This window comes from Salvelinus fontinalis, chromosome 3 (genome assembly GCF_029448725.1).
Source record: "Salvelinus fontinalis isolate EN_2023a chromosome 3, ASM2944872v1, whole genome shotgun sequence".
NCBI classification, from domain to species: Eukaryota; Metazoa; Chordata; class Actinopteri; order Salmoniformes; family Salmonidae; genus Salvelinus; species Salvelinus fontinalis.
Genome location: NC_074667.1, coordinates 71,894,602 through 71,918,671, shown reverse-complemented (window position 1 = coordinate 71,918,671; position 24,070 = coordinate 71,894,602). Strand labels below are relative to the sequence as shown.

The window sequence follows — 24,070 nt, the reverse complement described above, 5'->3', positions numbered from 1 at the left end:
CTGTTGATGTGTGCAGAGGGTCTTTGGTTCAAGCCCGGGTAGGGGCGAGGGATGGACAAAATATACGTTAGATATACGTTTCGGATACACGTCATCAGATATACAGTATCATTGCACTGATTAACTGTATACTGAAAGTGTTGGGAAAATCTAAGAAGTCATGTTTTGCTTGAGTCTTACCGGTCTACTATACATGGGCATACCAACTGTTCTTCTACATCTGCATTGCTTGCTATTTGGGGTTTTAGGCTGGGTTTTTGTACAGCACTTTGTGACATCGGCTAATGTAAAAAGGGCTTTATAAATACATTTGATTGATTGAACTGTGGTGTTAATTACCCAATGAGAAGAAACAAAAAAACATTTAGAACAGAACAAAAATGTATCTGAGATGCCATTTTGTTCTCATTGACCTACATACAAGGTATGTAGGTCATACAAGTGAACTCCTCTATGAGCATAGAGCGAGGGCAAAACAAAAGCATGGTAGACTAGATATAATGTATACTGTCAACAGTACAACAACAGTAAAGCCCCACTTTAAATATATAATCATTGTTGTTGATGCAATAGCCATGGCCTGTGGCTGAGTGCATTTTACAATTCATACCCTTTGAATCTTATTTCATTAAGTGCCCCATCTGCCTCACACAACACCTCTCTCTCTCTCTCTAACACACACACACTGTCCCCCCCTGTCTCTATGTAAGGGGCTAATAAAGGATGAAGTGATCTCAGCCGGAGGGACACAGTGAATTAGCGTCCTATCTCCACTCTGTTATCCAGTCACGTAGCTGCTCCATCCCTCCATCCTGGAGCGTTACTATGGAGATTACCATAGTTACAACTTCAAACACACAGTATCAAACCAAACAGTCATCTAAGTTAGCTGAACAGTGCTGCTCCCTTTCCTCATCAATGTTTAGTGATGATACACTGCACTGTTGAAGCCTAGAGAGGAAAGACATTTCAATCAGCAGCTGCTTATTTTTCTCTGGCAATAGACACTAAAATCTTCATTCCTAAATGAAAAAAATTACTTTTTATATACATGGATTTTGTATGCCAATAGATTTGATTTTCTTCATTTGGTTTGGCTCATAGCTGACAGAGACTGCTCGAGATACAATTGTTTTTGTGTTTTGGCTTACTTCTCATTTTGTCTTCTCTAATTGTCTAGAACTTGGGAATACTTCTGTGAATGCAGATGTCACGGTTGTAACAATGAAAGACAGAACACTACTACGTCAACTTAGTAAACCATGTAATGGGTTACACCTGTGTATGGCAGCTTTTGTTTCTTCCCGTTAATAATTCTTACATTGTCTGCTCTGAGTTACAATGTGATTCCCTAGGTGAGCTGAATAGCAGGGTGTGTTCTGTTTGTTTAATATGGCACAGCGTGTTCAATTTAAGCACCCTGTTTTTATTGGCTCATAACACTGTGATGATAACCTACTCAGCTGTAATTGATTCATCTTGTGTACATCATACTGTAACAAGGGTAACCTCTTTCCTCCTGGTGATTGAGCTTTGTTTCGCCTATTAATAAGCTGAGCTGAGGTGAGCAGAGGTGAGCTGACACCCTGAATAAATAACTGGATTCTTATTCTGTGGCGTCCCTCAGGGATTCATGACAGGACTGCTATAGTATGCCATTTGGAGATATTATGAGAGTAAACCAGGCCATCAGAGAGAACCTGTTACTCTCAGGGTGGTGTTTGTTATCCACCCTGCACACTAGCTGCTAAATGTTTTGTCTTGAAGGGACCACAGGCAATGCTTGTTTTCCATGGGTCAGGTATTCCTCTATGTGTCATGTTGTGTTTCTCATCATGCATCTATAGTGCATTTACATATTAGCAGATGCTCTTATCCAGAGTGACTTATAGTAGTGAGAGTGTAACGGATGTGAAATGGCTAGCTAGTTAGCGGGTGCGCGCTAGTAGCATTTCAATCAGTTACGTCACTTGCTCTGAGACATTAAGTAGGGTTGCCCCTTGCTCTGCAAGGGCCGCGGCCTTTGTGGAGCGATGGGTAACGATGCTTCGTGGGTGACCGTTGTTGATGTGTGCAGAGGTTCCCTGGTTCGCGCCCGTGTCGGGGCGAGGGGACGACGTAAAGTTTATACTGTTACAAGAGCATACATTTTACATACATCCCCCGTGGGAATCAAATTCACAACCATGGCGCTGCTCTACCAACTGAGCCACACAAATCCATAGTCTATCTGTACCTTGAGAGGAGTTTGGTTGAATTTTCATTTATTTTTGCTCGCTCATTGCTAGGTAGTCCTGAGCGATTAACTGAAATGTTGGTTATTTTTCATTTTTTAAACAACTTATTGACCGACATTGGTTCAATTATTTGAATTCAAATTCATATTATTTTATTTTTCCTTATTTTCTGTGAGCTCAATGTGCACATCGCACAGTTTCTCTAGAACTGTGCGATGTAGTAGGGAGTTGTAGTTTCCAACAGGTCAATATTCTACATAGTTTAGCACATAAAATGTGGTTATTAACTAGAATGACCATAATCCATTGCGCATCTACTTGTCCGGTCTGTGTTTCTTTTAGGACTGCTAAGGAATAGACAAGAATGGGAGATTGTGAGGTCATATAGAAGGCATCTGTTGCTTAGCGATGTATCTCTACCTGAAAATACATGATATAAGTGATTTATAGTTGGTATTCAGCAGTCATAAAAGTATGCTACTACATTTACATTTACATTTAAGTCATTTAGCAGACGCTCTTATCCAGAGCGACTTACAAATTGGTGCATTCACCTTATGATATCCAGTGGAACAACCACTTTACAATAGTGCATCTAACTCTTTTAAGGGGGGGGGGGGGTTAGAAGGATTACTTTATCCTATCCTAGGTATTCCTTAAAGAGGTGGGGTTTCAGGTGTCTCTGGAAGGTGGTGATTGACTCCGCTGACCTGGCGTCGTGAGGGAGTTTGTTCCACCATTGGGGTGCCAGAGCAGCGAACAGTTTTGACTGGGCTGAGCGGGAACTGTACTTCCTCAGAGGTAGGGAGGCGAGCAGGCCAGAGGTGGATGAACGCAGTGCCCTTGTTTGGGTGTAGGGCCTGATCAGAGCCTGAAGGTACGGAGGTGCCGTTCCCCTCACAGCTCCGTAGGCAAGCACCATGGTCTTGTAGCGGATGCGAGCTTCAACTGGAAGCCAGTGGAGAGAGCGGAGGAGCGGGGTGACGTGAGAAAACTTGGGAAGGTTGGACACCAGACGGGCTGCGGCGTTCTGGATGAGTTGTAGGGGTTTAATGGCACAGGCAGGGAGCCCAGCCAACAGCGAGTTGCAGTAATCCAGACGGGAGATGACAAGTGCCTGGATTAGGACCTGCACCGCTTCCTGTGTGAGGCAGGGTCGTACTCTGCGAATGTTGTAGAGCATGAACCTACAGGAACGGGTCACCGCCTTGATGTTAGTTGAGAACGACAGGGTGTTGTCCAGGATCACGCCAAGGTTCTTAGCGCTCTGGGAGGAGGACACAATGGAGTTGTCAACCGTGGTGGCGAGATCATGGAACGGGCAGTCCTTCCCCGGGAGGAAGAGCATTTCCGTCTTGCCGAGGTTCAGCTTGAGGTGGTGATCCGTCATCCACACTGATATGTCTGCCAGACATGCAGAGATGCGATTCGCCACCTGGTTATCAGAAGGGGGAAAGGAGAAGATTAATTGTGTGTCGTCTGCATAGCAATGATAGGAGAGACCATGTGAGGATATGACAGAGCCAAGTGACTTGGTGTATAGCGAGAATAGGAGAGGGCCTAGAACAGAGCCCTGGGGGACACCAGTGGTGAGAGCACGTGGTGCGGAGACAGATTCTCGCCACGCCACCTGGTAGGAGCGACCTGTCAGGTAGGACGCAATCCAAGCGTGGGCCGCGCCGGAGATGCCCAACTCGGAGAGGGTGGAGAGGAGGATCTGATGGTTCACAGTATCAAAGGCAGCCGATAGGTCTTGAAGGATAAGAGCAGAGGAGAGAGAGTTAGCTTTAGCAGTGCGGAGCGCCTCTGTGACACAGAGAAGAGCAGTCTTAGTTGAATGACTAGTCTTGAAACCTGACTGATTTGGATCAAGAAGGTCATTCTGAGAGAGATAGCAGGAGAGCTGGCCAAGGACGGCACGTTCAAGAGTTTTGGAGAGAAAAGAAAGAAGGGATACTGGTCTGTAGTTGTTGACATCGGAGGGATCGAGTGTAGGTTTTTTCAGAAGGGGTGCAACTCTCGCTCTCTTGAAGACGGAAGGGACGTAGCCAGCGGTCAAGGATGAGTTGATGAGCGAGGTGAGGTAAGGGAGAAGGTCTCCGGAAATGGTCTGGAGAAGAGAGGAGGGGATGGGGTCAAGCGGGCAGGTTGTTGGGCGGCCGGCCATCACAAGACGCGAGATTTCATCTGGAGAGAGAGGGCAGAAAGAGGTCAGAGCACAGGGTAGGGCAGTGTGAGCAGAACCAGCGGTGTCGTTTGACTTAGCAAACGAGGATCGGATGTCGTCGACCTTCTTTTCAAAATGGTTGACGAAGTCATCTGCAGAGAGGGAGGAGGGGGGGAGGGGGAGGAGGATTCAGGAGGGAGGAGAAGGTGGCAAAGAGCTTCCTAGGGTTAGAGGCACATGCTTGGAATTTAGAGTGGTAGAAAGTGGCTTTAGCAGCAGAGACAGAAGAGGAAAATGTAGAGAGGAGGGAGTGAAAGGATGCCAGGTCCGCAGGGAGGCGAGTTTTCCTCCATTTCCGCTCGGCTGCCCGGAGCCCTGTTCTGTGAGCTCGCAATGAGTCGTCGAGCCACGGAGCAGGAGGGGAGGACCGAGCCGGCCTGGAGGATAGGGGACATAGAGAGTCAAAGGATGCAGAAAGGGAGGAGAGGAGGGTTGAGGAGGCAGAATCAGGAGATAGGTTGGAGAAGGTTTGAGCAGAGGGAAGAGATGATAGGATGGAAGAGGAGAGAGTAGCGGGGGAGAGAGAGCGAAGGTTGGGACGGCGCGATACCATCCGAGTAGGGGCAGTGTGGGAAGTGTTGGATGAGAGCGAGAGGGAAAAGGATACAAGGTAGTGGTCGGAGACTAGGAGGGGAGTTGCAATGAGGTTAGTGGAAGAACAGCATCTAGTAAAGATGAGGTCAAGCGTATTGCCTGCCTTGTGAGTAGGGGGGGAAGGTGAGAGGGTGAGGTCAAAAGAGGAGAGGAGTGGAAAGAAGGAGGCAGAGAGGAATGAGTCAAAGGTAGACGTCGGGAGGTTAAAGTCACCCAGAACTGTGAGAGGTGAGCCGTCCTCAGGAAAGGAGCTTATCAAGGCATCAAGCTCATTGATGAACTCTCCAAGGGAACCTGGAGGACGATAAATGATAAGGATGTTAAGCTTGAAAGGGCTGGGAACTGTGACAGCATGGAATTCAAAGGAGGCGATAGACAGATGGGTAACGGGAGAAAGAGAGAATGACCACTTGGGAGAGATGAGGATCCCAGTGCCACCACCCCGCTGACCAGAAGCTCTCGGGGTGTGCGAGAACACGTGGGCAGACGAGGAGAGAGCAGTAGGAGTAGCAGTGTTATCTGTGGTAATCCATGTTTCCGTCAGTGCCAAGAAGTCGAGGGACTGGAGGGAAGCATAGGCTGAGATGAACTCTGCCTTGTTGGCCGCAGATCGGCAGTTCCAGAGGCTGCCGGAAACCTGGAACTCCACGTGGGTCGTGCGCGCTGGGACCACCAGGTTAGGGTGGCCACGGCCACGCGGTGTGAAGCGTTTGTATGGTCTGTGCAGAGAGGAGAGAACAGGGATAGACAGACACATAGTTGACAGGCTACAGAAGAGGCTACGCTAATGCAAAGGAGATTGGAATGACAAGTGGACTACACGTCTCGAATGTTCAGAAAGTTAAGCTTACGTTGCAAAAATCTTATTGACTAAAATGATTAAAATGATACAGTACTGCTGACTGGTGAAGTAGGCTAGCTAGCAGTGGCTGCGTTGTTGACTTTGTTTGAAAGTGTAGCTGGCTAGGTAACCTCGATAACTGGCTAGGTAACCTCGATAATTACTCTAAACTACACAATTATCTTAGATACAAAGACAGCAAAGACAACTATGTAGCTAGCTAACACTACACTAATCAAGTCGTTCCGTTGTAATGTAATAGTTTCTACAGTGCTGCTATTCGGTAGAAGTTGGCTAGCTGGCTAGCTAGCAGTGTTGAGTAGGTAGGAGAACGGTGGCGCGGCGGATGAAAATAGCTGGCTAGCTAACCTCGATAGTTACTCTAAACTACACAATTATCTTAGATACAAAGACAGCAAAGACAACTATGTAGCTAGCTAACACTACACTAATCAAGTCGTTCCGTTGTAATGTAATAGTTTCTACAGTAGAATAGCAACTAAAATAGTGATTTTGTCAGACAGCAGCTCTATAGAGATGAGATGATGACTTGGAATGAAATAGTAAAGTCATCAAATAAAACAAATGTAATATGCACAACTAAAATATTTTATTAAAGTAATGTGAATAAATTACGGTTAATAAGTGATAAGCAGTAATGGGCAGTCACTACCATCATTAATTGTTTTATTCTGTGTTGTTACAGCATTGAACCCACATAATGCATAGTGCATTTAATGTTTTTTTAAATTATCGAACCGAAACCAAACCAACCTCAAAAAGCACGAATCACTCTGCACTATTGCCAGGTAGAGTGAAGCATTTATGTTGGTCACGTTTTAGAGCAACCATAGGGCTGAGCAAACGGAATCCTGTATGTGTGCCCTCATTCACTTCCTGCCGTTCACAGAGATAAGCAGAACATAATGTAATCATTATACTGTATGCTCATGCACTTCCTGCCGTTCACAGAGATAAGCAGAACATAATGTAATCATTATACTGTATGCACATTCACTTCCTGCCGTTCACAGAGATAAGCAGAACATAATGTAATCATTATACTGTATGCTCATGCACTTCCTGCCGTTCACAGGGATAAGCAGAACATAATGTAATCATTATACTGTATGCGTAGCGCAAGGCCAATTTGTCCCCCACCTCTGCTCTGTGTTCCAGTAACACAGCTCATTTACCCAAGCCAAGTATGCTCAGAGTAAAGAAAAACATGTTTCTATAGTTTACCCAGTGAAATATTAACAGGCTGAATTCTAGGCAAGAAGGTGACCTTCGCGGAATGTGTACAGAGATTCTCGTCTCAGATGTCGTCGCCCCCATTTTTCCCTACTAAGTATATTTTGTACTCAGGTCACCTCCAGTGTAGTCTTATTTATCTTTCTACTTTGCATTTGTCACAGCGAAGCCAACCAGAAGCAACAGGGTGAATGTAGACAGACTACTCAGTCTCTAAAGTAATCTTTATTCCTGCACAGATAGAGAGAGGAAGGAGAGATGAAAACATAGTCTAGTGTTGATAAAGCCTAGACAGGGTATGATATGAGGTGTGTAGACTAGAATATATCAGCACAAGTATGATGCGCTTTTTAGATGAGAGGAGCTTCTAGTGGAATTGTGAAGCTAATGTGTGTAGCCAGTGTGTTTGTGTGTGTAACATTTTCTACATTTACTAGTATGTTTCCTGGTGTCATGTGTTAGTGTGTTTTTCTGTCAGGTCATAGCAACAACCTCTCTCCGTATCTCTCATTCTTCACACCGCCTCTCTCCGTATCTCTCATTCTCCACACCGTCTCTCTCCGTATCTCTCATTCTCCACACCGTCTATCTCCGTATCTCTCATTCTTCACACCGCCTCTCTCCGTATCTCATTCTCCACACCGCCTCTCTCCGTATCTCATTCTCCACACCGTCTCTCTTCGTATCTCATTCTCCACACCGTCTCTCTCCGTATCTCTCATTCTCCACACCGTCTCTCTCCGTATCTCTCATTCTCCACACCGCCTCTCTCCGTATCTCTCATTCTTCACACCGCCTCTCTCCGTATCTCTCATTCTCCACACCGCCTCTCTCCGTATCTCTCATTCTTCACACCGTCTCTCTCCGTATCTCTCATTCTTCACACCGTCTCTCTCCGTATCTCTCATTCTCCACACCGTCTCTCTCCGTATCTCTCATTCTCCACACCGTCTCTCTCCGTATCTCTCATTCTCCACACCGTCTCTCTCCGTATCTCTCATTCTCCACACCGCCTCTCTCCGTATCTCTCATTCTCCACACCGTCTCTCTCCGTATCTCTCATTCTCCACACCGTCTCTCTCCGTATCTCTCATTCTCCACACCGTCTCTCTCCGTATCTCTCATTCTCCACACCGTCTCTCTCCGTATCTCTCATTCTCCACACCGTCTCTCTCCGTATCTCTCATTCTCCACACCGTCTCTCTCCGTATCTCTCATTCTCCACACCGTCTCTCTCCGTATCTCTCATTCTTCACACCGTCTCTCTCCGTATCTCTCATTCTCCACACCGTCTCTCTCCGTATCTCTCATTCTTCACACCGTCTCTCTCCGTATCTCTCATTCTTCACACCGCCTCTCTCCGTATCTCTCATTCTTCACAGCGCCTCTCTCCGTATCTCTCATTCTTCACACCGTCTCTCTCCGTATCTCTCATTCTTCACACCGCCTCTCTCCGTATCTCTCATTCTTCACACCGTCTCTCTCCGTATCTCTCATTCTTCACACTTGTCTCTCTCCGTATCTCTCATTCTTCACACCGTCTCTCTCTGTATCTCTCATTCTCCACACCGTCTCTCTCCGTATCTCTCATTCTTCACACCGCCTCTCTCCGTATCTCTCATTCTTCACACCGCCTCTCTCCGTATCTCTCATTCTCCAAACCGCCTCTCTAACTTGATGAAGCCAGAGTGAAATTGTGAGATGGAATTTTGTGTAATGTCACTGCTGAATCCAACTATATGCCTTTGTGTCAGAATGCATCAGCTTTGACTTGCGCTGTGAGATATTGAGTAGTATCACGAGTAGTACTGTGTTAGTGTTACCGTAGAAACATCCATTTTCTGTTAGCTGATTTTTACATAATAAATTTTGCACTAAATATGGACCCACAGGGGGGTTCCTGAGACAATTCAGTAAAACTTCAAGTTAACACATTTAGGTAATGGAACAACATGCCTTATCATTTAGAAAGGGAAAGGAAGTAGTAAGTTATTCACTAGATCGTACTATTATTTTGGCTCAATGGAGTATGAACCCAGCAGCCAGACTTCCACTGTAAAGCCAGAGATTTGGCCCTGTGGCTCACTAGAAATTCCTGTCATGAAGTTAAAAAATCCACAATTTTAGGACTGTTTTTATCGTTATTCAAACAGACTCCGAGAGCTGCCATTTCATTGCTGCTCTCTGTGTGTTTTTATCTGAGAACAGTAGAGTTTTCTAGCATCGCTGTGTTTGGGCTACTCTGTCACCACGGTCTGTGCCTTCAGATCAATACATCATTCTCCATGGTCCCCCCTACACTCCCTGCCCAAATACCCATACAGACTCATTCAGTACGCTACATTACCACCAAACCACTCAGCAGGATTAGGGCCAAGACTCTCCAGCCTGAGAGAAGCCTCGGTACGGTACGGTAGTGAAAGCCAAGAGGTTTGAGTGCATCTTTAGGATTGAGAGCTTATTCAAATTAAAGAGGAACAGTAGGTTGTCTGGATTTATTGCTCTTCTCTCTCCTACTTCTCGGTAATCTATTTTGAGGCCACTCATCAAATCAACAGATGGAGTTAGATACCAAGGCAGTCCTAAATGGACTTGGCCTCAGGGATGTGCTTACTTCAATCAGTTATTTCCCATCACCTGTCCCAAAGTCAGTAACATATTTGTTTTCTGGTGATTTAGTCAGTCATTCAGTCCGTGCCTCAATCCATTGTCTTTAATTAGTATTTGAGGATGGTGAAAGAGGTCACCAGCTCTAAACCAGCTGAGTCTGAACCCACAATTCAGCTTGCATTAGATCCTGCCCTCCCTCTGCGTCTGTCAGCACACACGAATGGAATGGCTTGTCATGTTGGCACTGATAGAGGTGGAATTAGCTTTTTATAACTTTGAGGAAATCTCTCTCTCTAATTCTCTAACTCTGTCTCTACCTCCCTCTCAGGAAGGTGTGTGTGTGTGTGTGCGTGTGCGTGTGCGTGTGCGTGTGCGTGTGCGTGTGTGTGTGTATCAGGGCCAGGGCTGGTAGAGTACTGCTGGCCCCTCTGGGCTGTTTGTCAGGGTAGGGCTTGATGTACTGTGACTGGGCCAGGTCAGGTGGAGCACGGGGACACAACACGAAACGGTGGCACAGGGACACGACATGGTGGCACAGCGCTGGCAGAACAGGGACACGACACGGTGGCACAGGGCTGTCAGTATAGGGACACGACACGGTGGCACAGGGCTGTCAGTACAGGGACACGACACGGTGACACAGGGCTGTCAGTACAGGGACACGACACGGTGACACAGGGCAGTCAGTACAGGGACACGACACGGTGGCACAGGGCTGTCAGTACAGGGACACGACACGGTGGCACAGGGCAGTCAGTACAGGGACACGACACGGTGGCACAGGGCTGTCAGTACAGGGACACGACACGGTGACACAGGGCTGTCAGTACAGGGACACGACACGGTGGCACAGGGCAGTCAGTACAGGGACACGACACGGTGGCACAGGGCTGTCAGTACAGGGACACGACACGGTGACACAGGGCTGTCAGTACAGGGACACGACACGGTGACACAGGGCTGTCAGTACAGGGACACGACACGGTGGCACAGGGCTGTCAGTACAGGGACACGACGACACAGGGCAGTCAGTACAGGGCCACGACACGGTGGCACAGGGCTGTCAGTACAGGGACATGACGACACAGGGCAGTCAGTACAGGGACACGACACGGTGACACAGGGCTGTCAGTACAGGGACACGACACGGTGGCACAGGGCAGTCAGTACAGGGACACGACACGGTGACATAGGGCTGTCAGTACAGGGACACGACACGGTGACACAGGGCTGTCAGTACAGGGACACGACACGGTGACACAGGGCTGTCAGTACAGGGACACGACACGGTGACACAGGGCTGTCAGTACAGGGACACGACACGGTGACACAGGGCAGTCAGTACAGGGACACGACACGGTGACACAGGGCAGTCAGTACAGGGACACGACACGGTGGCACAGGGCAGTCAGTACAGGGACACGACACGGTGGCACAGGGCAGTCAGTACAGGGACACGACACGGTGACACAGGGCTGTCAGTACAGGGACACGACACGGTGGCACAGGGCAGTCAGTACAGGGACACTACACGGTGGCACAGGGCTGTCAGTACAGGGACACGACACGGTGGCACAGGGCTGTCAGTACAGGGACACGACACGGTGGCACAGGGCTGTCAGTACAGGGACACGACACGGTGACACAGGGCTGTCAGTACAGGGACACGACACGGTGGCACAGGGCAGTCAGTACAGGGACACGACACGGTGACACAGGGCTGTCAGTACAGGGACACGACACGGTGACACAGGGCAGTCAGTACAGGGACACGACACAGTGACACAGGGCAGTCAGTACAGGGACACGACACGGTGACACAGGGCAGTCAGTACAGGGACACGACACGGTGGCACAGGGCTGTCAGTACAGGGACACGACACGGTGACACAGGGCTGTCAGTACAGGGCTGTCAGTACAGGGACACGACACGGTGACACAGGGCTGTCAGTACAGGGACACGACACGGTGACACAGGGCTGTTAGTACAGGGACACGACACGGTGACACAGGGCTGTCAGTACAGGGACACGACACGGTGACACAGGGCTGTCAGTACAGGGCTGTCAGTACAGGGACACGACACGGTGACACAGGGCTGTCAGTACAGGGCTGTCAGTACAGGGACACGACACGGTGACACAGGGCTGTCAGTACAGGGACACGACACGGTGACACAGGGCAGTCAGTCCAGGGACACGACACGGTGACACAGGGCAGTCAGTACAGGGACACGACACGGTGGCACAGGGCTGTCAGTACAGGGACACGACACGGTGACACAGGGCAGTCAGTACAGGGACACGACACGGTGGCACAGGTCTGTCAGTACAGGGCTGTCAGTACAGGGACACGACACGGTGACACAGGGCAGTCAGTACAGGGACACGACACTGTGACACAGGGCTGTCAGTACAGGGACACGACACGGTGGCACAGGGCTGTCAGTACAGGGACACGACACGGTGGCACAGGGCTGTCAGTACAGGGCTGTCAGTACAGGGACACGACACGGTGACACAGGGCAGTCAGTACAGGGACACGACACGGTGACACAGGGCTGTCAGTACAGGGACACGACACGGTGGCACAGGGCTGTCAGTACAGGGACACGACACGGTGGCACAGGGCTGTCAGTACAGGGCTGTCAGTACAGGGACACGACACGGTGACACAGGGCAGTCAGTACAGGGACACGACACGGTGACACAGGGCTGTCAGTACAGGGACACGACACGGTGGCACAGGGCTGTCAGTACAGGGACACGACACGGTGGCACAGGGCTGTCAGTACAGGGACACGACACGGTGGCACAGGGCTGTCAGTACAGGGCTGTCAGTACAGGGACACGACACGGTGGCACAGGGCTGTCAGTACAGGGACACAACTTGGGTTGAACATTTTGGTGAATTTTCAGAGGTGGAAACTTTCCATGGCAATTAACGGGAATATATGCAAATTGATATTAATACCGTTTAAATGTCAATGGTTTTTTGCATGGGATATATTTACCATATATGGAGACAGAAACATAAACCTTTTACCTTATCATAAGTGGTGTAACGACCTGGGTGTCGGGGTGTGTGAAATCAGACGCAGGAACAGCAGAGCTTCAATACGGTGATCTTTAATGCCCAACCGGCAAACCAAAATGTCCAACACTGACTTACTGGGTGTCATAAACACCTGTCTACAAACACGGGAGACAAACCCAGTACACAATACAATAAACCACTCCCGAAATCCAAAGCGACAGACGAACAATCCCGCACAAAGAAGCATACTAGCTGGCTGACTAATAAAGCCACACTAATTACCAATTACCTCAAACCAGGTGATACAAATAAACACATAAGGAGGGGGAGGAAAAAAAGTCAGTGGCAGCTAGTAGGCCGGTGACGACGACCGCCGAGCGCCACCCGAACGGGAAGGAGAGCCTGCCTCGGTTGAAGTCGTGACAAGTAGACATAATAGAAATTTTAAAAAATAGAAATTGATAATAGAAAGTTTTTTAAAAATGATTTAGTTATGAATTGTACTTTAATTCAATGAGTTGACTCTTCACATGCGATGATTTCACTGAACAACAAAAGAAAGGGAATATTGTATGATCCCCAATGATCCATCGCATCTCCCAAAAACGTTTTCAACATACAGTTGAAGTTGGAAGTTTACATACACTTAGGTTGGAGTCATTAAAACTTGTTTTTCAACCACTCCACAAATGTCTTGTTAACAAACTATAGTTTTGGCAAGTCGGTTAGGACATCTACTTTGTGCATGACACAAGTCATTTTTCCAACAATTGTTTACAGGCAGATTATTTCACTTATAACTCACTGTGTTTCCTGTTCCTTCTACAGGTGCCGGGGAGTCTGGGAAAAGCACCATCGTCAAGCAGATGAAGTGAGTTACAGAGAGCTGTAACAGATCAGGACATGTCATGACCTCTTTAATAGATGATGCCCTCTATCCTCTAGTGGTTTATTCAGTCCTAGTCCCAGTCCTTGTACTAGTCCCAGTCCTTGTTGGATTGATCTACAATGCTACTGTACACTGCTCATCCAGAGCTGACAAACAGTCAATCAGGCATGTTGAGCATAGGCATATTCATTTGCTTTTTAGGAAGACATATGGAGGGCAAATCTTCATATCTTTCTGTCTGTGGTAGTTGGGCTGGTTTCCTCGTGTCTTCCTACCCATAATTGTCTTTGGCTACTGAAAGCATTAGTCTCAGTGCACAGGACTTTTTCTGTGGTTACTGTAATGACCGGGATCAAACCATGACACTCAATTACACACTCACCAATGACGTAGACAAAACATGTCTGTATGTCTATGCCTCATTCTCACACACACACACACACACACACTCCTTAATGGCTTAATCATTCACATTCCTCTGGGCTAGCCAGGCGATGAATCAGTTTTTCATGAGTACAGAATGTAGCTCTAAACCCAGGTTGTTAATACAGCCATACAGAACAACCAATGCTTGGGAGAGAGACTATACCCATAACACAGCACAGCCTGCTCTGCTCTGAAGCACCAGCTCTGTCTCTTACCACAGAGATCATGTCAACATAAAAGGAGAGCAGGGAGAATGGTTGGCTTTTTTTCCAATAAGGCCTGTAGATAGAATTATAATATTTATTGTGTAACTAACTGGGTTAAATCCCAGTACTTTTCCTATTGTCAGTCAAGCTTACAGGCCTGTTTATTCATGAGATGATATTGGCTTATTCATGTCTTCGTCTTGGTGCTACTGTGCTCTTTCTGCATTGCATCCAGCATTCTGATGAAGTCTGGATGCTATCATCACACTGAAACACACACACATACACACACACTTAACATGCAGGGCGTCCCTCTGTGAATGACAAGCTGAGGCATGGTCAGACACATCACCAACATGCAGAGGAGGTTTGCACAGGACTGCATTGACTGTCTATATCAGCTGGTAGCCTAGCGGTTAGAACGTTGGGCTAGTTACTGAAAGGTTGCTGGTTCGATTACCAGAGCTGACAAGGTGAAAAATCTGTTGATGTGCCTTTGAGCAAGGCAATTAACCCTTATTTGCTCCAGGGGTGCTGTACTACTGAGGCTGACCTTGTAAAACAACACATATCACTGCACCTATCTGGTGTATGTGACAAATACAAGTATTATTATCATCTTAGAGTAACTAGCCGTTCTACCAACCGTTACGGTCATTGATTGAATACCCAAACTCTTAGCAGCTAGAAGTCCTGACATATTGAGCACATTTAACACTGTATGAAATAAATAACCTGTCAACCATACTGCCCAATGACTGTATAAATGAATGGACAAAGTCATGGATCACGTGACACCATGTATAACTATGTGAAGACTCATTAGAGCGTTGAAGCTAAATGAAGTGGGTTAAGATGGTGTCTCATGGGGACATAACATGCTCAGTCTGAGCTACTCCAGGAAGTGACGTTAGAGGCTAGCTCAGGGCTGCCTCCTCGTATAAGGCACATTTTATGCCGACCTGGGTACTGCAGGCTACCATTAGCAACTCAATTATCCTTATAACTTCTTTTGGGTGCGACTTTAAAATAATCGGTTAAAGTACATACATTTGGTGTATTAGGAGCAATTATTGGTCCCATGATTATCTCTGCAACATTTTTTTAAGTTACAAGAAGATTGACCACAAAGATTGACATTTTTGCATTCACTATAATGGGGGATCCTGTTTTCTGCTAACAATGCCTGCAGTACTGCGGCCAGCCTTGAACCTCTATGGCTTCAATTATTATTATAATTTTTTACGTTTAACCTTTATTTAACTAAGCATGTCAGTTAAGAACAAATTCTTATTTACAATGACAGCCTACCCCGACCAAACCCTGACGAAACTGGGCCTATTGTGCGCCGCTCTATGTGACTCCCGGTCACAGCCGGATGTGATACAGGATTACTGGATTTGAACAAGGGACTGTAGTGACGCCTCTTGCACTGAGACGCAGTGCCTTAGCCCGCTGCGCCACTCGGGAGCACCAATGTGAGGGGGCAGTTGTTCTCCCCTGATGCTGCCCAAGCACCTTTTTAAACACCCATTCTCCACCTGTCCTCCTTTTCTCTTAGTAACATTTGTGCCCCCTTCTATTCCTCACTTGAGTGACATCAGTAGAATGCTCAGGTTTGTTCTCCTTCATCAGGATCATCCATGAGGATGGCTACTCAGAAGACGAGTGTAAGCAGTACAGAGCTGTGGTCTACAGCAACACCATCCAGTCCATCATGGCTATTATCAAGGCCATGGGCAACCTCAAGATCAACTACACAGAGGCCGCCAGAGAGGTAAGACACACACATGCACACACACACACACACACACACACACACACACACACACACACACACACACACACACACACACACACACACACACACACACACACACACACACACACACACACACACACACACACACACACACACACACACACACACACACACACACACACACACACACACACACTTGGGCATGTATGTTAGGCTCCTCTGTTTCTGCAGTCAGATGATTAGAGAAGAGGTACAGCTTTGCTTCTCCACATCCACTAGAGCTCTTGAGTAACAATGTCCTGGGCACTGAAGTCAAGGTTAGTCACTATCATCCATGACCTCATTAAGCCAAGGTTAGTCACTATCATCCATAACCCCATGAAGTCAAGGTTAGTCACTATCATCCATAACCCCATGAAGTCAAGGTTAGTCACTATCATCCATAACCCCATGAAGTCAAGGTTAGTCACTATCATCCATAACCCCATGAAGTCAAGGTTAGTCACTATCATCCATAACCCCATGAAGTCAAGGTTAGTCACTATCATCCATAACCCCATGAAGTCAAGGTTAGTCACTATCATCCACAACCTCTAGAAGCCAAGGTTAGTCACTATCATCCATAACCCCATGAAGTCAAGGTTAGTCACTATCATCCATAACCTCATTAAGCCAAGGTTAGTCACTATCAGCCATAACCCCATGAAGTCAAGGTTAGTCACTATCATCCATAACCCCATGCCCGATCCAAGAAGCCATTACATGCAGTCACACAGTTTGAAAAGAACGCCAATTTCCGCTAATAGGAGACTGTTTTATCTTACTATACCTACCAATCCAATCCTATCTTAATCTATTTTATTTTACTATACCTACCAATCCTATCTGATCTTACTATACCTACCAATTCTATCTTATCTTACTATACCTACCAATCCTGTCTTAATCTATTTGATTTTACTATACCTACCAATCCTATCTTATCTTACTATACCTACCAATCTTATCTTACCATACCTACCAATCCTATATTATCTTATCTCACCATACCTACAAATCCTATCTTATCTTACCATACCTACCAATCCTATCTTATCTTACTATACCTACTAAGCCAATCCTATCTTATCTTACTATACCTACCTACCAAGCCAATCCTATCTTATCTTACTATACCTACCAAGCCAAGCCAATCCTACCTTATCTTACTATACCTACCAATCATATCTTACTATACCTACCAATCCTGTCTTAATCTATTTTATCTTACTATACCTACCAATCCTATCTTATCTTACTATACCTACCAATCTTATCATACCATACCTACCAATCCTATCTTATCTTACTATACCTACCAATCCTATCTTATTCTATTTTATCTTACTATACCTACCAATCCTGTCTTAATCTATTTTATCTTACTATACCTACCAATCCTTTCTTATCTTACTATACCTACCAATCCTTTCTTATCTTACTATACCTACCAATCCTTTCTTATCTTAATTTACCTACCAATCCTATCTTATCTTACTATACCTACCAATCCTATCTTATCTTACTATACCTACCAATCCTTTCTTATCTTACTATACCTACCAATCCTATGTTATTCTATTTTATCTTACTATACTTACCAATCCTATCTTATTCTATTTTATCTTACTATACTTACCAATCATATCTTATTCTATTATATCTTACTATACCTACCAATCCTTTCTTATTCTATTTTATCCTACTATACCTCTACAAAATACATAAGAGATTTACAGGAAGCCCATCTCTGCAGCTAACTCCAACACCCCCAGAATGGCTTCCAGTTTCTCCATCTCCTTATTAGAAAAAAGCTACTGGCCAACTGAGGTCACATGTTGCTCGTAAAGTTCAGTCCTGACTCTCCTGTAAAACTCCCCCTTGAGCCTTATCTCCATGTGCTTGTGGAACAGACATGGTTTCTCAAGCAGGTAGTGGTAGGGGAAGCTGGCCATGTATAGGGACTTCCAGTAGCACTCACAATGCCAGATCTCTGAGAAACTTGGGAGGTCTTGACCTAAAGATGCACAAAACCAGTTCTAGATGCACAGTGCCTTCAGAGAGTATTCAGACCCCTTGACTTGTTCCACATTTTGTTACCTTACAGCCTTATTCTAAAATTGATTAAATTAAATTTTTTGCACTCATCAATCTACACACAATACCCCATAATGACAAAGCAAAAACAGGTTTTTAGAAATGTTTGCAATTGTATATATTTTTTTAAATTAAATATTACATTTACATAAGTATTCAGACCCTTTACTCAGTACTTAGTTGAAGTATCTTTGACAGCGATTACAGCATCGATTCTTCGTGCATATGATGCTACAAGCTTGGCACACCTCTATATTTGGGGAGTTCCTCCCATTCTTCTCTGCAGATCCTCTCAAGCGCTGTCAGGTTGAATGGGGAGCGTTGCTGCACAGCTATTTTCAGGTCTCTCCAGAGATGTTCAATCGGGTTCAAGTTCAGGCTCTGGCTGGGCCACTCAAGGACATTCTAAGACTTGTTCTGAAGCCACTCCTGTGTTGTCTTGGCTGTGTGCTTAGGGTCGTTGTACTATTGGTAGGTGAACCTTCGCCTCAGTCTGAGGTCCTGAGCGCTCTGGAGCAGGTTTTCATCAAGGATCTCTCTGTTCTTTGCTCCGTTCATCTTTGCCTCGTTTCTGACTGGTCTCCCAGTCCCTCCCGCTTGAAAACATGGTCACAACATGATGCTGCCACCACCATGCTTCACTGTAGGGATGGTGCCATGTTTCCTCCAGACGTGACGCTTGGCATTCAGGCCAAAGAGTTCAATCTTGGTTTCAACAGACCAGAGAATCTTGTTTCTCATGGTCTGAGAGTCTTTAGGTGCCCTTTGGCAAACTCCAAGCGGGCTGTCATGTGCCTTTTACTGATGAGTGGCTTCCGTCTGGTCACTCTAAGGCCTAATTGCTGAAGTGCTGCATAGATGGTTGTCCTTCTGGAAGGTTCTCCCATCTCCACAGAAGAACTCTAGAGCTATGTCAGTGACATCGTGTTCTTGGTCATCTCCCTGACCAAGGCCCTTCTCCCCCGATTGCTCAGTTTGTCCGTGCGGCCAGCTCTAGGAAGAGTCTTGGTGGTTCTAAACTATTTCAATTTAAGAGTGATGGAGTGCTCTTGGGGACTGTGCTCTTGGGGACCTTCAATGCTGCCGACATGTTTTGGTACCCTTCCCCAGATCTGTGCCTCAACACAATTCTGTCTCGGAGCTCTATGGACAATTCCTTTGAACTCATGGCTTGGTTTTTGCAACTGTTGGACCTTAAATAGACAGGTGTGTGCCTTTCCAAATCATGTCCAATCAATTGAATTTACCAAGGGTGGACTCCAATCAAGTTGTAGAAACATCTCAAGGATGATCCATGGAAACAGGTTGCACCTGAGCTCAATTTCGAGTCTCATAGCAAAGGGTCTGAATACTGTCAATATGGGGTATTGTGTGTAGATTGCTGAGGGTTTTTTAAAATCCATTTTAGAATAAGGCTGTAACTTAACAACATGTGGAAAAAGTCAAGGGGTCTGAATACTTTCCGAAGGCACTGTACCTAAATGCATTCTAGAAATGGATGTTGAGAAATACACTAAAATAAGCAACAAACCAAATCCTGGTAAGAATGTACTATTTAATTGTAACCATTGATTATGATAGCAAGATACTGATATCCCTGTGCCATCCATGGTATGGACTGGTTAAGTTGCTGGGTATTGAAGTTCATTGTTGAAAAATGTATATAATCTTGGAGCAGAAGCAAGTCACAGGTCTAGGCTTAGGCTTGTTGCTACCAAAACTGAGTTCCAAATCAATATTGCATATCAACAGAATCTATTAACCAAACGTTCTAAATTCTACTGAAGTTGCTGTATTTAATTGTGATATCATTATATTCAAATGTGAGTGTATTGAAATGAATTGAATTGCCATGGCAAAGACATAGAATGGGTTTCAAATCAACGTTGTTGCTCTTATCAAGCAAACATTCTAAATTCAAACATTCTACTAACTTTGCTTTGCTTGATTTTGTATTTTCATTATTCAAAATTGCCATGACAATTGACAACCATTATGCGCACACACAATCCCCCCCCCCCCCCCCCCCCCCACACACACACACACACACACACACACACACACACACACACACACACACACACACACACACACACACACACACACTTACAGTGGGGACTCTTGAGGTTCAGACCTGCTCTCTCCTCAGTGCTCAGAGAGAGCAGTTGAGAGATTGAGAGAGGGTCCCTACCCCATTGAAGTTGGAATTTGTAAGGGTTAGGGCTGTAAGATCCCAGATAGCACTGACCATTGAGAGAGAGAAGGTAGAGGCTGTGAGTGGGTTTTCCTGCAACCACGAGGGCAATGCAGGCTTGATCATGAAGAAGCGTGAAGTGTGCTGAAAAAGGCGCTAACTAAGGGTTTTTATTTAAAGCTGCTGACAGGAAACATTTTACAAGCTTTCCTTTGCAGGCAATTTCTGCAGCGTAGGCACTGTGCACCTCAAGTGAATAACCTGTCTTCAAACCTCCTTCTGCTACTGCTGCCAGCCGCAAATACGTATTATTATCATAATACTATTATTATTATGAATAATATTAAAACGATGACAGAATTTAACCTCAGGCTGAAAGAAAGGCTTCGTTCCCAACCCATATTCATTATTCACACACACACACACACACACACACACACACACACACACACACACACACACACACACACACACACACACACACACACACACACACACACACACACACACACACACACACACACTCAGAGACACACACACAGAGCTTCACTGCTCTCACCTATCATACTCAATGAGTCAGCAATAAGATGCCCGGTGCTCCTGTGAAGAGGGTTCAGCCTGTGAACTAGGGATGGACATCAGTAGTCGAATACTTGAGTACTTGAACGGATGTCAAAACTCGATCTTTAACCAGAGATAAAATGTTAAAATACTGTCAAACTATTTGGTGGAATGTGCTTTGTGGCTGCCTGAACGGGCAAGTGAAATCCCCCCCCAAAATTTTTTTTACAAAAAATATTAATATCGTTGTCTTGGAGGAAAAGTTTATTTGCTTTGACTCTAGTGGTCCATATGTACATGTGCAATTGCGGGGCACAACAAAAAATAAACCAAGCCAAGCATCACATAGTTCTTCTCCCTAATTTCCATTTCTCCTCCGTGTCTCACTCACTCAGTTGCTTTCCGACCGCTCCCTCTGATAGTGCTGTGATGATAGCACTATGCAATGGGTTTTCCATGGCAAAAATTAAAACATTAAGCAGATTCTACCTCTTGGTCCTTTAATTAAAACCTGCTGTATGTAACATATTGTGTGCTATAGCTTGGAAAATAAATATGACTCTGGATGAGAACATAATAGTGCTTGTTTCCTACATTAGGGCTGTGTTCCAAAAGTAGTGAAATCCGCTTCGTGTTTTGTTTCCTTTGCACAACCCTAACGAGTATCGCGTATTTTCATCAGAATAATTCAACCTCGGCCTACTCACCAAACTGATGTAGTGGCCGTAATTTATCAACATGCAGTGTTCAATGTTGAATTGTTAATCCATTTTGAAAAGTCCAAAGAACAGGCAGAATAAACTAAATCGAACATCTGTATATCGACATTTAGTTTTGTAATCCAGATGTATTTATTTTTAACTCGCGAAGTGTAGCCCTATTTCAAATCTTTGATAATGACTTTTCCAGATGCGAGATCTGTTTCACTTCGCACTGGCAGGTTTTTTCATTTGGAAAATATTTTGTTCTATTTTATTCTGTTACATGTTTTTTTCTATAACATAGGTGTGTCTTGACTGTGATAAGGGCTTGTGAAATAAGAGCGTCTTGTCTGCTAAATGAACAAAAGAAGGCAATGCCATTTCAGTCATAGGCTTCTACAAGCAAGCCCCACATTGCTGGTTAGTCCTTTTTTGAAGATTGTGTTGCACGATATAATATAATGAATCTTAAATGGCACCTTTTTTTGTGTGTGTGAATATATATGGGGTAATTTAGCAATTAGGATTTATCTCTAATGGTTATAATAAATTAAGCATTGATGCGCACTGTTGGTATTGATAAATGCCCATATTTTTTCAAATGTTTTCCTAAAATATATATTTTTCCATTAGTACTCAAGTATATAACAAAAAAATATGGTAGTACTCAAAGAGTCAAAACATTTAAAATGCCAATCCATACTGTGAGCAAACTGTCAACATGTTTCTCAGAGGGCTAACACATTTTCAGGAAGCTCAAGTGTATTACAGTATATGTCAGAGGGCTTCAGTCTTGAGTCTGTAGCTGGAGGATGGGTGAATGTGCTTTATTACTGTAATCTAGTCTCCTGCATGGCCTGAGGGTCTAACAGGGATACAGGGCTGAGGAGAGAGGCTGCCGTGGTCATTACGGGAGGATGGATGGGTACACACCTTTGTGTCCTCAGACCATCGTTCATGCCACTGGACGTATTGATACTTGCTCTGCCTCCTATGCAGGCATTTAGCGCCCCGGCTGCCACCAACATACTCTCATATAGTACATTAGCCAACAGCCAACATGTATGCATACTTTAGACAGTGATGCACAAGAACACACATAGAACATTGCATAGACACACACGCACACTCGTACACGCAGGCATGCACGGACGCACACACACACGGGTACTGGTGCCCAGAATTGTCTCAATGAGTCATCGTAAGCACAGTTCCCAGGGAGAGGAAATCGAGCCTCCATATGCTGTGTCATTTCATTTGCTTTGTCATTTCAAATCCAAAGAAAGATGCTGAAAACATAGCAAAATATCCTCTGTGAACTGCACTCCCAGTCTCAAATTGAACTGTACATTTATTACCATTTTGTTCCAGTTCACTAAATTGATTGATCATTCAATTTAAGCTTTGCTAATTTGCTATTATGGAAACAGGTGACACAGCAGATATGCATACTGTATGTGTGTGGGGGTGGAGAGGTGTTGGCTCAGTGGACAGTATGCAGAGCTGTTCATCTGTCTGCTCTGCTGAGTCTCTGGGCATGGAGGTGTCTGGTTCTCTGAGCCTAGCCAGCTGTTCATCCGTCTGCTCTGCTGAGTCTCTGGGCTGGAGGGGTCTGGTTCTCTGAGCCTAGCCAGCTGTTCATCCGTCCGCTCTGCTGAGTCTCTGGGCATGGAGGGGTCTGGTTCTATGAGCCTAGCCAGCTGTTCATCCGTCTGCTCTGCTGAGTCTCTGGGCATGGAGGGGTCTGGTTCTCTGAGCCTAGCCAGCTGTTCATCCGTCTGCTCTGCTGAGTCTCTGGGCATGGAGGGGTCTGGTTCTCTGAGCCTAGCCAGCTGTTCATCCGTCTGCTCTGCTGAGTCTCTGGGCATGGAGGGGTCTGGTTCTCTGAGCCTAGCCAGCTGTTCATCCGTCTGCTCTGCTGAGTCTCTGGGCTGGAGGGGTCTGGTTCTCTGAGCCTAGCCAGCTGTTCATCCGTCTGCTCTGCTGAGTCTCTGGGCTGGAGGGGTCTGGTTCTCTGAGCCTAGCCAGCTGTTCATCCGTCCGCTTTGCTGAGTCTCTGGGCATGGAGGGGTCTGGTTCTCTGAGCCTAGCCAGCTGTTCATCCGTCCGCTCTGCTGAGTCTCTGGGCATGGAGGGGTCTGGTTCTCTGAGCCTAGCCAGCTGTTCATCCGTCCGCTTTGCTGAGTCTCTGGGCATGGAGGTATCTGGTTCTCTGAGCCTAGCCAGCTGTTCATCCGTCTGCTCTGCTGAGTCTCTGGGCTGGAGGGGTCTGGTTCTCTGAGCCTAGCCAGCTGTTCATCCGTCTGCTCTGCTGAGTCTCTGGGCATAGAGGGGTCTGGTTCTCTGAGCCTAGCCAGCTGTTCATCCGTCCGCTCTGCTGAGTCTCTGGGCATGGA

General features: G+C 45.9%; 1 protein-coding gene across 1 annotated transcript in view; it reads left to right on the top strand.

The window, feature by feature from the left end:
• Nucleotides 1-24,070, top strand: part of gnai2b (guanine nucleotide binding protein (G protein), alpha inhibiting activity polypeptide 2b) — a 90,050-nt gene that overhangs the window by 48,961 nt on the left and 17,019 nt on the right. The window contains exons 3-4 of the mRNA XM_055917894.1: nucleotides 13,628-13,670; nucleotides 15,956-16,097. Of these exons, the coding sequence (XP_055773869.1) occupies nucleotides 13,628-13,670; nucleotides 15,956-16,097 (185 nt within the window). The remainder of the gene's footprint in view (nucleotides 1-13,627; nucleotides 13,671-15,955; nucleotides 16,098-24,070) is intronic.